General features: G+C 35.4%; 1 protein-coding gene across 1 annotated transcript in view; it reads left to right on the top strand.

The window, feature by feature from the left end:
- The window catches only part of nolo (ADAMTS-like no long nerve cord), a 219,752-nt gene that overhangs the window by 139,395 nt on the left and 64,161 nt on the right, over window positions 1-16,196 (top strand). Inside the window, exons 5-6 of the mRNA XM_076129770.1 lie at window positions 1,858-2,040; window positions 3,969-4,085. Coding sequence (XP_075985885.1) covers window positions 1,858-2,040; window positions 3,969-4,085 — 300 coding nt within the window. The remainder of the gene's footprint in view (window positions 1-1,857; window positions 2,041-3,968; window positions 4,086-16,196) is intronic.

Below are 16,196 nucleotides of genomic sequence, written 5' to 3' on the forward strand. Positions count from 1 at the left end.
ACCATTTAATAAATGTGAACACGCTGTATATGTTTAAATTGAGAAATACGGGCACGGTCGTGGTTTTACGGTTTCGGATATATTTGTTTTATTTTTTACGCATGAATGTGTTTGTAGAAAGGTAAAAATAATAGGCGTTGACTTTTGATCGGTAAAAAATGGCGGTTAAGGTAAAATTTTAGATGTAAAGAAGTATATTGCGATTATCCCATATATAAGTAAGTCTAACCCCCGGTTTCTGATGTAGATTTAGCGGTAGTTTATCTTTTCAATAGCGTTTAAACCTATATAAAAAAACGCTTTGAATAGATAAACTACCTCTAAATGTGCCTTCGAAATTGACCATAACACCATGAAATCTTTTTCAAAATTGATTGAACTTTAACCAGGATCAAGTCTTAACAAACGTACAAACTTTCATGTTTATAATGTTAGTATTGATGATATTATTTTGATTTTTCGATCGGATATTTTTAAGTTATTTTATTTTTGATTGCGGAATTTATGTTACTATTGGATTTTTCCACTTTATATAGGCAAAGTTAATTACAAAATGGTTTTTATTTTTGGTAACACTGATTGACACGTGAATTAATAGAGTTCAGTAGCGTGATTTTGTACAGTCGGTACCATCGATTATCAAAATTAAGATATTTAGAATGTACTGCCAAAATATTTTCTACGACGTCCGTCAGAGTCGCTAATCAGAATTTTATACAAAATTTTTCGATGACAAGCCGGTTGTTGGTAATCGATAGTAATAGAAAATCGAACTACAGGGCTTATTATTCCATATAAAATAATTTTGTTCGCAGAATAAATATTATTCTTATTTCTATTTGTGTAAATGTTAGTTTATCCGTAGCAAGTGCTGTCAATGTCGTTTAAGCCGACATTAAAAAAAAAAATTTTGAAATATCATTACCGTCCAGTCCCTGCACACAAGTCTCCATTCGTTATAAGGAAAATTGGAGCTCTTAACTTCACCACGCTAGACTAATGCAGGCTAAAAACTTTAAAAGTTATTGCAACTTAAAAAATCTTATCTTGAACACACTCTCGCAGAATATCCGAAAAGAATATCCTATCCCTTCTCTGGCACCGCCTTTGAAACTCTATAATATACGTGTTCCCGATTTTGCTCGGCGATAACAAACGGGGACTGTTTCTTTCACTAACCTAACTCCAAGGTAATGAGTGTATTCGATTCTTCGAAGCTCAAGTGAATATGGCTGACATTTCCGTATAGAGACGTATAGTAATTAATATGTTAATATTTAAGGCTCGTAAATTTTGTAATGATGTCGGACTATATTTAACTTTATTTTACTATTTATTAGTATATTTTTAAAGGAACAGCTTTCTACAATACGGTTAAAAAATATACGATTTACGTGGATATTTCTTGTTTGTGATGTCTTGCAAAAGCTCAAATGCAGAGTACTCATAATGGGCGGTCCTGTAGTGTAGTTTTTTGAGATTGAATCAAATGGCGTTCTTTGGCTTCTGCCTACACGTATAAAATAAGGCGTGATTGTACATAATATTCTGTATTTCTTATCCTATTTGTACATTGCTGCAACGCATCCACTATTACACAAGAGACGTTTATAACCAGGCTTTAGGAAAACTAATACACTAGTAAGTTAAGCAACCGATATCGCAAAATTTCCGTGGATAGGTAGCCGCATAATGGTATTTCATCTGAACGTGGCCGTGTTTTAGTGGGTAAACCTACTTGTCGTTACCTTAACTAACGACACCCGGCACCCAGCTCTCGAATTTCAATCCAGATAACATTTTCAATTCAAATAACAAAATAAGCCAATTTTTAACTAATTTTATTTTCTTCAACAGCCCTGTCGAGCAAACATCTCTCTATTAGAAGAAGACGTCTGGCGCGAGCAGCAGTGCAGTGCTCACGACGACACTCCATACGGAGGAGAGCTGTTCCACTGGCGAGCTCATCGTGATGATGCTGAGCCTTGTGCCCTGACTTGCAGGGGAGCACCACAGCATTCTGGGCAGAGTCCTGAACCGGTGAGTTGGAGTTATTCAGTATTTGGTAAAAAGTCTTTCTATTGGTTAGATTATGCCTTGAAACCTTGGGTCTTCGAGTTTAGGGAATTTTTGCAGCATTATGGACCCAATTTCGATAAGTTGGGGGATAAATTTATTGCTACATGATTATGATTGAAATTTCCTAGACGATACTCCCCTGCTCCTTCAAGAGAGTACCTGTTGAAAATATAGTCAATGCCTGGGAAATATGTTAGTAAGGGATTAGGCCATAATTATGTCCTCAGCGATGTACATAAGCTGAATTCTACATTCATTACATTTCAGAAAATCTCTGGCATGTAAAATTTATTCACAATGTTTTCTTTCACCGTGATTATTCTTACAATGTTTTTCATCATAAAAGATGTAAAAGGTACCTTTTGTGTGGGAGCTAAATGCTCAAACCATTCGACTTCGCTGTAGCCAATTCTACGGCCAGAGAAAACGAAACAGAAACATTTATTTCACAAAGTACTAACTTAGCCCCACGTTACACATAAGTTCAATAGTAATACTTTAAAATGTCAACACTCCTGAACATCGGGAGAATCGGACGTTAACTTCTTAGTAAATAAGTTTTGTGATATCGCGTGGAAAATAGTAAGTTAATATCGAAGTTTCCTTTACATTTTACACGTAGAATCGATTTGTAGTGTTTTCGTCGAAAAATGCAGGTAAAGTTAAGCTACGATGTCAAGGTTTGCCATTGGATGGGTGACCATAAAAAATGAAATAACTGAAATTTTGTTTTATATTGTACACGTTGTAGTATTCTGGTAGAAAAATATTCGACACGTTAAGCACTGATGTCAAGGTAACAAACCTTGGCATAGGATTGGTAATCGCGAAAAGTAAATTTACAGAACTGTAAGTTAGGTTAAGCAAGTCATAAGGATCATCATTGGATGGGTGATCGTAAGGAAATTAATTCGCTTTTATATCGTGCTGGTTGGCTGATGGATTGATTTAAAGTGTTGAAAAGACTTAAATGCGCTTTCTCAGTTGCAACTTTAAATGGGTATTATAACTTTAAAATAACTATTGTCTGTATCTAACTGCAATTTAACTTGAAAACGAAACGAAAATTAAGTTTTCCGAACAAAGTATAATCCTAAGTTAATCTGTGGATCAGTTTCAGTTTAAATAAGTTTTTCAGCGTTCAGCGCTGCACTCGATAATCGGTAAGACTGTTACCACGCCAGCTGAAACTTGGCAGCCATTTGCTATGTTCCACACCAATATTTGGACGGAAAAGTTTCCTTTGAAAAATTTTCTTATTTTTCGAAAATCTATGTGAGAGGTGTAATGGCTTGTAAAAGGCTGTTATAATAGAGCTAGCAGTTTATTAAATTGAAGGAGTTCCTAACCTTTGGTAGAGATTGAATATAGTATGTACCTGTTCCTGGTTGATGGGATTTGAAATTATTGTAGTGGCGTGGGTCGAGCGGCTATTTTATTAGATTGATAAAAATAAACAAGTTACTGTACTTATCCTGTTTTTTCGGTGAAATGCGATAGACAGAACATCTGTGAGTGTCGTAATTGTCCTTCTAACATTATGAATGCAAAAGTTAATGAGGTGGCATGTATGTATGTTTATTACTCTTTCACTCGTACTTTTACAAAAACTACTGAGCGGATTTTCGTAATATTTGGTACACGCATAATTTATAGCCTAAATTAACACAGGATACTTTTTTACCGCTGGAAACATTTTCACGCGGACGAAGTCACGGACTAAAAGTAATTATCAATACCATTCGGTCGTTCTTTTCTACAACACTTCCCGTAGTATTTTCTTTAGAAAATAGTTTCTTTAATATACAAAATGGCTTCTGAATACATCTTAAAATAAAGACTATTTTCTCTTTTGTTTGTCATAGCTTATATTCTTCTCCCATTCACAGACCGTCTCCCTGGATGAAGAAGACCGTGTGGTGGTGGCTGTTCTTGCTGCGAGGGTGTCTGACGGCACCAGGTGTCGGCCAGGGAGCCTGGATATGTGCATCGATGGAAGATGTCAGGTATGTGGACAAATACTTTTTAGAAGATTAATGTTCAGTAAACTTTAAGGTCGTTTTGAAATATTTAATTACGTGTTTTTTTGCGCATGAAAGAATGTTAGTTTTAGGATCTTTTTTGTGCTAAGGGCCTTATTTTTTAAACAACAAACAGCAAATGATCTCATTCTTTAAACAAATTTACAGTAAACTGCTTGAAATAATTGCTCACTATAATATAAATACAAAGTTTTGAGTTTTTACCTTTAATGTAGTAGAACAAAGTATATAATCTCACTGGAACCTGGAAATGAATTCATTTCAAACATATCTAGTGAATAGATACAAAAACTCCTATGTTTATTAAACATTTTGGATATAATTAAACTCTGCATTCAGACTTTCTGTAGATGACCAGCTTTTACCGAAACTAAAAGTGGAAAACATTTCATAAAACATATAATAACATTCCCAAACTCCGAGTTAATAAATACACAAACAGTGTGTTTTTGTTTCAATAGTTTTGTACTGTCAGAGACAAAAATGAGCGTACACTGACAAATTTTCAAAAGCATTTTTGGTCATTAAAATAGTAAACCCAACCCTCACATTGCCAGCGTGGTGGACTAAAGACCTAACTCCTCCTTTGTTCGGGAGGAGACACCTGCCCAGCCCAGAATAAATAGTGAAATGGCAATAAACTCGCTACCTTTTGCAAGGGACTTACATTGTTAATTGTGTATAACAAGCGTGATTATTATGTATGTTTAAAAATATTGAAGTCACTACTAGTTATATAAACTTCGAAGTAATTTGACAGTCAATGAGTAGTGTTTTAAGGCTAATAGCAACAAATAAATTGATATTTACAAAAAAGTACAATTTAAATGTGATAGTGTATACATATTTTTGGCACTGACTGTACAGTTTTTTGCTTGTTGTGTGCACCAAAAACTAGCAACAACATTACTTTAGAGTGCACATTTGTACATGAAATCACATATATTACAATTTGCGAGACAAAACTGAAAAGGAATAATAAAACATTTCTACACAAATATTATAGAAAGAAAACTTTTGCTTGTATGTAGTAGTAATGATGGCCTCCGTGGCGCAGTGGTTAAGGTGGTCGCCACGTAACTACCAATGCGTCGAGAGGCCGTGGGTTCGATTACCACACGGGAATTATTTATAAATAGTTCTGGCTGTACTTTGTGTCCGTTGTTTGTATGTTTGTAAAAGTCTCCGCGACACAAGAGCAATTCACAGTGTGGAAATTGTCTATAAAATAAAACTGTATCTGCAGTGATGTATCGGCAGTTTATTAAGTCTCTTATTCCTATTTGACGTGAATATTTTTAAAAAGGAAAAGAAAATCCAGCAAAAGGATGTTGCAATTATGTTTATACAAAAATATAATTTCCTCTGTATCAAAATAATACACGAGAACTAAGAAAATATATTTTGTAATGCGCTTTGATTGATAAACAACTAATCCGATTAAGATATTTGGCAGTCCTATTAATAGCTTAACATCCCGGAAACAACATAAGCCATCTTTCACAAAGCCCACACAAGCCATGACATAGACAAAAGCTAGTTTTGTCCTACGGTATTCTACTTTGGGGCAAGGCGGCTGATATAGACACAATTTTCGTAATTCAAAAAAGAGCAATTCGCGCTATTTACGGCTTAGGAGCGCGGGACTCTTTGCGGGAGGTATTTGGGAAAATAGGTATACTGACGGTGGCATCACAGTATATTTTTGCGAATTTGATGTTCATCAAACAAAACATCAATTCGTTTGCTAAGAATAGTGACATGCATAACATTAATACCAGAAATAAGCACAAATTAGTAGGTCCCTGCAATAGATTGCAAAAAGTACACAACTCATTTGCAGGTCTTGGTGTTCGGTTGTATAACAAACTCCCTAGCAGTGTTATGGATCTTCCCCAACAAAAATTCAAAACAGTTGTTAAAGATCATCTTATTAAAAGGGGTTATTATAAGATTGACGACTACTTAATGGATAAGAAAACATGGGATTAGTTAGTTACGCGTTCTACACAAATCAAGATTAAATATCTATATATTTATACATACATCTTTGCATTGTATAAACATTAATCAGTCATTTCAACTCTGTAACAGAGAGGTATTGCACGAGTCTCAGTGGTATTCATTATCTTTTTTTTTTCATTGAAATGGTGGGCTCCCATGCTAAGGTTCGTCATGCTCACTAAAATGTCATTGCTTGCGGCGGCGTCGTGTGCCGGGTCACCCCCTTCCCTCTAATATGTGCGAAGGGGGTGATGGCTGGTCCACGCGTCATACTCGTGAACGGGTGCTGCTTGGGGTGACTGGTCGTCCTGGGTGTGGTGACTGCCATAATTTTAAAGTAACTACGTTTCAATAACTGTACTTCCTTTACCACAGTATGCTCTTGAAATGCCTCTTATGATTTCATTACTTATATTACTATGTGGGTAGATGCTCCCATCATGCTTCCAATACTATTTATATCTTGTTTTTTAGCACCTTAATATATTGATTTGATTTAATTTATGACCAAAGTGTGTTCGGTAGTGTTGGTAGGTAGCAGCTACTTACATCATCAATGTTTTATACCAGCATAAATATTGTTAAAATCATTTGGCGATTAAAAAGAGTGGCCAGGAGTTTCTTGCCAGCTCTTCTCATTGGCCCTACCTTCCGAACTGGCGGTAAATTCACTCTCTGTATCATTGACTATCATAAGTGTCAGCACTTGACCTAAATGAATAAATGATTTGATTTTGATTTTGATTTTGAAACTTTTGGAGAAATACGTGTGTATTTGTTAAAATCTCATCAAGTTCGGCCTCCACTTCCTCGAAATATTGGACAAAGGGAATCGGTTCTGATTGATGTTCTGGATTTCCTGTAAACTGAAATTGATCTAGGGTCATTGACCTGTACCGTTCTCAGTTTATACTACTTGGTATATACCTTTTTCTCACAAACTTTTTCACAATTGTAGAAATCACTACAGGTATAAAAATATGGACATGTTTAACAATTTTATACTGCAATTTGCCAACTCTATTAGTTTATTTTTGTGGAAAAATAAGTACTTCTGGGCAATTTTAGTATTTCACTACTGTACTTTATACGGTTAAACAAAGTAACGAAAACATTCATATGAACTTTTTTTTAGGTTATAGAGGGTAATTTGGTTAAGAAAGACCTTTGCTAAATAAATAAATAATCTCAAAAAAATGCGGAATTCTTTGCCTACTCTTAAAACAATCACACAGAGTAAACAGAATACCTCGTCAAAAATGCATTCAAATATGTTTTCACTTTACATACAAACAAACAAAATACAGGAACCCTACTGAAAGCTGAAACCTGAAATCTGTCCGCATCGAGTATTATCTTGCAGTTGCGATTTGTACCGTTAATATAGATTAAACTGAAGCTGAAAGCCTGACGCGAACTATTTTGAAATGCTAGCAAATTGATGATATATTTTGGTCAAAGGGATTTCTAGATTATACTGGCATTCTATGAGAGATCTATGTCTTGTTATATTGCAGGTATTTTGTTTATTTAGTGATATTCTATTGCATTTAATTAGATAATTCGATTTCAATGTCAGTGGTCGCTTTCTTCTTTCTTGTATGGTTAGCTGGCAACCTAGTGTTTTGTAGCAAGATTCGACTGGTTGGGGTATACAAAATTCTGATTTTAGAACATAAGCCTTCTTCTTATCGTATGGTTAGAGGTCAACCTAGTGTCAAAGTTGTTCAAGCCGCCCGAAAGGCCTTTGACGTAGCTTAACGACTGTTATCTTAGTAGACAACAATCGAAGCGCGGAGACGCCCAGTTCAAATACAACGAAGCGGTCACCCATCTATGGAATGACCGCGCCAAAGGTTGCTTAACCCACAGATCGTTTACCGACCGGTGAGTGCAACTGGATATGGCACTTGCCGCCTGGCAATTACTGCATAGTGATAGTATGTAGTGTGGATACCTTTTCACCTTTTCAACTATAACATTATCCAACAATCAGATTTACATCATGACTAATATCATAATTGTTTTAAATTTTAAATCACGTTTGTTTTAGTAATTAGCTATTATGAATTCTGTTGAAATTATAACGGCGCACCTGGGTCGAGTCGTACCTGAATAATAGTGAAACTAATTATGTAAATTATGTGTGATTTGAATTATATGAGTTAATGTTTGATAGTATATGTGCTGATATAATTGTGTGTAATAATATCAGCTTAGCCTTTCTTCCAAGCTATGTTGGAGTCAGCTTCCGTGGGAGTCAGTGCTTTACATGGAGAGACTACCTATCTGACCTCCACAACCCAGTTACCTGGGGTATAGCACGACACCAGTCGGTAAACGATCTGTGGGTTAAGCAAACCTTGGCGCGGTCATTCTATAGATGGGTGACCCCATAGTGGTACTTGAACTGAGCGTTTCCGTGCTTCCAAGGGCACGTAAAACGTCGGTCCAGGTTGTTGTCAATTAAGATAACAGTCGTTTGTATGTATGTACCTGTATCAAAAAATAGTTTGACTTAGACTTAAACTTCCACCGTAGCACATGGGTGTGCGATCCACAAATAATTGTTTCGGGTCTGGCTACCTACCTTGTCCGTTGCTTGTATGTTTGTAAAAGTCCCCGCGACGCAAGAGCAATTCTTAGTGCGGGCCTTTTTACAAGTTTCAGCGCCACTCGCTCATACATTTATCCATAGCCGGCCGTTCGACAATAGTGAGAGAATATCCCGCTAATGTTATTTTCTCTACAATAAACACGCTTCTTTTAACACGTCACAACGTGACAACGTATTTGTCACGTGAGGTGACACGTCATTATATCGGTCATGTTATTTTTATATACCTTTATGATATAGCTTTATTTATAGAACTTAATTATGATGTGAAGAAAGCAAAATTTTATATGCTAGGCTTTTCGATTGTGGCTTCGGCTTGTGGAATTTCATCCCTTTAGGGGGGGGGGGGGTTCCAAATATCATCTCTTAGTGCTTCTCTACACTTCCTGAGGAATCTCAAATCACACCAAATTATAACTTAAAAAAAATTATATATCCTTTTAATGCCCGTTTGGAGAACTCTCAAGTATTCACAGCTTGCCTATTTTGTACTGTATAAGCAAGATACAATAATTTGTGATACACCAACTAATCGAAAGATTGCTCATCTCTTATATCTTATTTGAACCCAAGAATCAATCTGAGCCACAACAACAAAAAGACGCAAAAATAAATAATATCGTTCCCAAACCTCAACTGACCACAACGTAATGCAAAAGTAAGTAGCAATTTGGTTACATCCCATTTGTATTTAGTTAAAAGTATAAGTCGTTATCTGTGACGTGTCTAGCTTTCAGCCAGGAACGTTCATGTTCTGAATATTTAATGGCCGGCTGTTTGTGGACCAAGTTTATAGGAAAAGCGGGCGTAGGTCGTTGACTTGTGGAGTTTTGAGGCTATTTGTATGAAAAGAGTATTTAATTGTGCAGGGTACTTTTAAAACGTTGAGTAGAGACAGGAAAAATTTGGTTGGAAAGATGGAAGCTTAAATGGCTGTTAAAAAACTAGGCAAGCAGAGGCAGCGTTGTGGCAAGTCTCTATTATCAGAACAATTTATAATGCAACAGAATCTTGATCATTAAAACGTTTAAGTTCTATCGTTATTCATAAAAATAAATAATTTTTAATGTTTTGAAGTTCCTTTCTAGCCTGAAAACAGACGTTTTTGAGTATGTCACAAACACAAATGAAAATCTGAAAATATCGTAGCACCTTTTCCTAAAGATGACTCTAACCTAAAACCTACTAATCAGTCGCAAACATTAAGAGCAGCAATAAGAAAACGTAATCGTAAAATATCAACTTTTTACAAAACACTGTCATATCTTTCATAATTATACAAAACAAACTCAAATCAAAATCTACATCCCCCGCTATCGTTTAACCCTTGCACCACTCGACGCGTATAACACCACACTGCAGTAATTCAGTTAGTTATGCTTTGGTAGCGGCCACGGGTATAAATAGGCCCTTTTTGTGTGAAAACAATGCGAAAACGGCGTGTCGGGACAACAAATTGGGCTGCACGTTGTTATGTGGACGATGTACAATGATATTGTGGAGAGAATTGCTTATGAGTTTGTTTTGATCGAGTGCTTTTTGAAAGGTATCTTTTTTTGTTGTTGTTTAAAATGACACTGTTCAGTGCGTGATTATAGTCTATTTTTTATTATTACGAGAGGGCTATATTTTACAAATTTGCTATAAAGTATCCTGCAAGGTCTAATCGGAAACAAAACGCCATTTTCATTTAGACTAGCCAAATGAGCAGGAGTATGCTTATGGTGTCTAAGTGTATACACGATACATGCTACTCTCATAACTCTGACGTGACCAGTAAGAAGTCAGGCAAACCTCCTGTTAGTTTCTAAGCACAAGTGAGCCCTTGACAACCATACTACGAGCCAGCACTTAGAAATAAACTAAAAATACCTAGGAATAGCTCTTTGGCCCTGAACTAAGAACCGCACCGGAGACTTTTTAGCAAATACATTGACAAGGGAGTACATAACGTAACACCAAAATCAAAATACATATCATCTCCCACATCTTTAAAATCCTTACTTTTTCTACAATATTCAAATCAGCAACTCACCGCAAGGCTCAGACAACCAACTCAAAAAACCCCTATCTAAAAATAACCCATCACGTGCCCAAAATACACAACCCAAAAGCCTTATTAGATCAGTGATCCTTTCAAATTGTGCTGAACTTTTCAAAACTGTACGAAAGGACAGGTCGTTTTGAAAATCAAAGTGTAAGTAATGCAATGAAACAGTAAGTTTGTAAAGGACTCTATTTGAATATTGAGAAGGAAATTCTAACGTGTTGATTTAAGTATTGACACGTTAGCTCACCTTTTTTGGGTGGCTGTTACACCGGAGTGTAACAAAATTTATTTTGAAATTCACATTTTCAGTTATCCAGTAAAATTTTGTGTGATTTTTTTATATTCTTTCTTGATTTTAATCTTATTTGAGCGCTTTCGTGGTACAGTAGGGTTACGGTCGCCACGCCACTACCATTGATTGCATCGAGAGTTCGTAGGTACGATTCCCACACGAAACAATTATTTGTGCGATCCACAATTAGTTGTTTCGGGTCCGGTTGTACTGTGTATGTCGTTTGTATGTTTGTTAAATTACCCGCTACACAAGAGCTAATAATAGGGCGGATAGGAATAAGATAGAAAAGGTAGATACTAAACGTATGTAGACTGTAGAGTCAGGCAAAGGGCTAAAGCTAATTACTAACGATTTTTAATTGCCTAAAGTATCCAAAACATTGTACAACATTTTGTTTCAAAACGACTACTACTCTACGAAATAAACCTAAAATTTTACTCCGCACAAACATTCCATTATTTACAAAACACATTTTACAATTTCACACACTTCTAATCTTGAGTTAGGGACTGAAATGCATTGTACAATTGTTGTTACAGTTTTAAGAAAGAAATATCAAAGCGTCTGGACTGGATTACATTGGGATTTTTGTTCTTTACCAGAAAATCTTAGCTGGTGTAAATACTAGAGAGTTTCTTAAAATGGAACAAAAGAAATCTGAAGCAATTTTTTGTAAATGATATTTGATTTATATTGAAATTTAAGAGCAATGATTTTATACATTTAGATAAAGACTTCAAATGTATTAAAATGGACCGTTTAATATTTATCTTTATTTCGTAGGTTATGTAATTTAACCTGTGTAGTGTGTATAACATGATAGTCGCTGATTAAAGTACGTAAAGGAAAATATTTAAAAACTTAAATATATAAGGGCTTATAAAAATGACTACTATTTAGGCCCTTCAGAATACCAATAATTATTTCTTATGTAAGAATTTCTTACAAACATTTTGAAACAGCCTTAATTCAATTCCCCACAATATTAACTAGAAAAACATTTATTCAAACAAAACCAAGCAAACAGTTTAACTCAAGGGTTTTCAATCATTGTTCATTTCAACAAATTGTAGAAATTTTCGAGTAAATTTCCTTCTAAGAAACACTCAACTACAGGGTTGCCTGTTACAATTTTATGGTATTTGGGACAAAATGTTATTTATGCTATGCTCAATTTCTCAAATTTTTAAGGTCAATTCTAGGTTACAGTTTTAGAGTATTCGGGACATCTTTAGACAAAGGGAAACCAACAGTGACGGTATAAAAATCCAAATTCAAAACAGAAAATCTCAGAAAAGACTTTTTGGCCCGTCCCAGGTTTCGAACCCAAGACCTCTTGCGCAGCAGTCGCATACACTACCGACCGCACCACGGAGGCAGTCATTGTATGTACTTATAGGGCTTTTATAAAGGAAACACTAGAAGTTTACTGTAGTTACAGTTGAAGCCAAAAAAACCAGACTGTCCTTCTTCTTCTTATCGTATGGTTAGTGGTCAACCTAGTGTCAAAGTTGTTGAAGCCGCCCGAAAGGCCTTTAGCTTGACGACTGTTATGTTAGTAGACAACAACCGGGACCGACTTTTTAGGTACCCTCCGAAGCACGGAGACGCCCAGCTCAAATACCACTATGCGGTCACCCATCTATAGAATGACCGCGCCAACGGTTGCTTCACCCACGTCCCACAGATCGTTGTCAGACCGGTGAGCGCAACTTGCTATGGGCGCCTCTGACTGTCCTATATACTGGACACCCAAAAATTTCTAATAGTCCTCAATTTTTCGTCCTTCTAGCAGCCCTACCCAGTACTGTTCATAACAATGATAATTAATTTTATTGTTTATTTTACGGCCGCTTCTAATTCCTTGAGGTATATTTGACTTGCTAAGTAACTGTTTCCATAGATTAGTATCGGAATTGTAAATATAAGGGGCGTTTAAATTCTGCGGAATAAAAGCAAATAATGTTTGTCAACGAGAAATGGAATAAAATACGACGTATTTTTTACATAAAATTAACAGAAGAAATAAACTTGTTGAACTATTTATTTCGATTTTTTCAATAGTGTAAATAAATATTTATGGAGTGTCTACATTATATAACAAAAAATACTTTATATAACAAAAACTATCTTTAAATCCGACATGTCAATTCCGACCAAATTTGGATCTTAGATAGCTGATATCAGAGTGAAAATTAAACTTCTATGGCTACTTAAATTTAAAACACGTACAGTCGTGGAAGCCGTGATCAAAAAATAAATAGCTACTTCTATACCTAAATGCCTACCCGAAAGTTTGTTCATATGTTTGTTGAAACATTCGCTAAAAATACTTACTAATTTCCCGAACTGCTGTCCCACAAATGGAGTAAATACAACAAAAATCCACTTCATTTATATCGAGTCTATTTTCCAAACATGACTCTCTAAGCAGCAATATAATCTCCGGCATCCAAATCTACCAGAATCAAATGAAATCCAAATAACCTCATACAAAACCCTACGGTGTGATAAAAACCCAAATTCACCATTTACTTTTTGCACCTACTCAACTAAATTTCATTCTAATATCAACCTTATTGATAATGCAATAAGGTTCTCGATCTCAGCAAATTGACTTTGCTGCCCACCTGGCTTCTTCAGAAATTGTAATGTATTAGTTATTGAGTTGCGAGACTTTTGCCCTACAAATATATTTGAGAATTTTTATAAGTTCCATGAGAGCTGTTTATAAGGTATCGTTTTTGCATTATTTTTTGGTATTCCGGGTGGATATTTTATGTTTGGTAATTGAGGAAATAATTTAAATGAAGATTTTTATAGTTATTTTTATGTGTGCTCAATTTTTATACAAGTCTTTTAAAAGAGGTGAAATAATATAATAAATAATACTTTTTGTTAATTATGATGTAATTAAAATCAAATGCTTGAGATATTGCTGACTCTGTAGAGAGAAATATGGTAGGTGGGATTGTCATCTCAACCTCCGTAAGTCTTTTCCCTGGTCAGATTATATAAAAAATAGTTTATAAAGTTCTGACTTTACAAAAACAGCCCAGAACTACGAACGAAATCACGAAATGATCACGCTACGAACATCAGGAGCAAAGTAACAACGAAAATATTTCAAAATTATGACCCGTTCTCTCTTATGTGATGCAAGCGAAGTTGCGCGGGTCAGCTAGTATTACTCTTAAACTACTTGAATAAAAGATTCAAAGTGTAACTTTAATCAAGTCAAATAACTTACACATTTGGACAATTTATTCGGTAAATATCTTCAATGTCCCAAAAGGTTGACTTCCAAGTTTTCGTAAGTTTTACAAAGGGACGTGAAACTGGAAAATTTTCATTGAAAGTAGATGCTGAGTGTACTTCGAGTAAATGTTCGTTTATTTTAATTTAAATATAACATTTAAGGGAGTTTTAGTTTCTGGAATGATTTTGAAAGGTAAATTTATGTAGGCTACTTGTAATTAAAATTATAATTATACTTAGTGTCCAAAATATGAAAAAAAAACAAAATTTTGTCTCCCACCTAAGCGTTTGAAACTCAAGGCCCAACCACTCTCTCATTATAACTAGAATCATGTGCTTGCAGTGTACAGTAATGAGTTCGATTTGACGTTTCCTACTCGTCAATACATTATATATATGTCTTTCAACACAAAATGTAGCTTGCCCAGCCGCATTTTTTCGAATTACACTGAATGTGACTTGTAAATTAGATATCTACAGGCTCGACAAGGTAATATAAGAATCATCGAAGTATTTCAAGTATTCCACTAACTTCTATTATTGAAAATGACATTGACATTGACAATGAATTAATGACATATTTACTACCTAAAACACCTTTGCAATCTGGAAATTAAAAAGGAATATACCGCTACCATAAATTGACTATTATATAGCGACAGATTTTTCGTCGCCAGCAAAAAAAAATATGATTCTCTGACGCAACAACAATGCTATCCCGACATAAGATTAAAAACTCCACCCAATAGGATATGGAGATCCAAAAAGGCTTGGCAAAGGAAACTTTTTAAGAGTATAAGTGGATGTGCACACGGTTAATCCGTGCCGGACGAGTGATCTCCATTCACACGTGCAGACCCTTTTATGCTTGAAGGAGTGCGTGAAACTACACTTGCGATGGGAAAACTGAAAAAATCGCAGTTGGGACTTTGTGTTTGTAATGATTTCAAGTTTTTAAGGATATTCCGCTATCAGAAGACATTTTATGATATAAAAATAGGCGTAGTAAGGATGAGGAGAAGGAGAGGAGCTCGTGGCTTAGTTAACAGTCACGCGGACCGATCTCTGAAATTAAGCTACGCTTGCTGAGGTTGTTCTGTGGATGAGTGACCATCTTGTATATCCGTGTTTTGGAAGGCACGTTAAATTTCAGCTCTCATTTTCGGAAATTGTGACAGTCGGTGAAGAAATGAAGAGTCTAGATTTAACGTAACCACGCTGGCCAATGAAGATTAATTAATTTTTATTATACCTATTTGAGACATTCTCAGAAATGCAAGATTTAGACAAAAAGTTTTCTCTCACCAACAAGTTAAAACTATATATTTTATTTGGAAAATCAAACTGGAGACCTTATGAATGTGTACCCTACCGCCTTAAACACGGTGATAGTTATTTCTAAAACGTTCTTGAATTATAAATTGTATTGCCTTTTGAACTCTTAAGTTTATAGTACTACATAAAGACTGAAATAAAAGCTAAATAATTTGAAGTAAAATTAAATAATAAACTAAACTTACAAAATGAATGATGAAACGCCGGCGCCAGTGGTTCTGTCAACAATAACTGGCGACGCCTTCTTTGACGAGACCGACTTGTAGCCGCTCAACAATATTTACTCAGACATTTTGTAAAGAGACTTGCACATTTTAAGACTTTATAGTAAAATACTTATTTATGTTACTTACCGCGGCGTGGTCGGTAGAGTATCCGATTGATGACAACGAAGTCCCGAGTTTCATTCCCAGGACGGACAAAGTGCTATTGGTATGTTTCTAATTTAAGTTAGACTGTTCCAAGAAGTAGTCTGAAATTTGGTAAAGTGCTCGGTACATGGCAAAAGGTTTGCCC

Source organism: Anticarsia gemmatalis, chromosome 23 (genome assembly GCF_050436995.1).
Source record: "Anticarsia gemmatalis isolate Benzon Research Colony breed Stoneville strain chromosome 23, ilAntGemm2 primary, whole genome shotgun sequence".
Lineage (NCBI taxonomy): Eukaryota > Metazoa > Arthropoda > Insecta > Lepidoptera > Erebidae > Anticarsia > Anticarsia gemmatalis.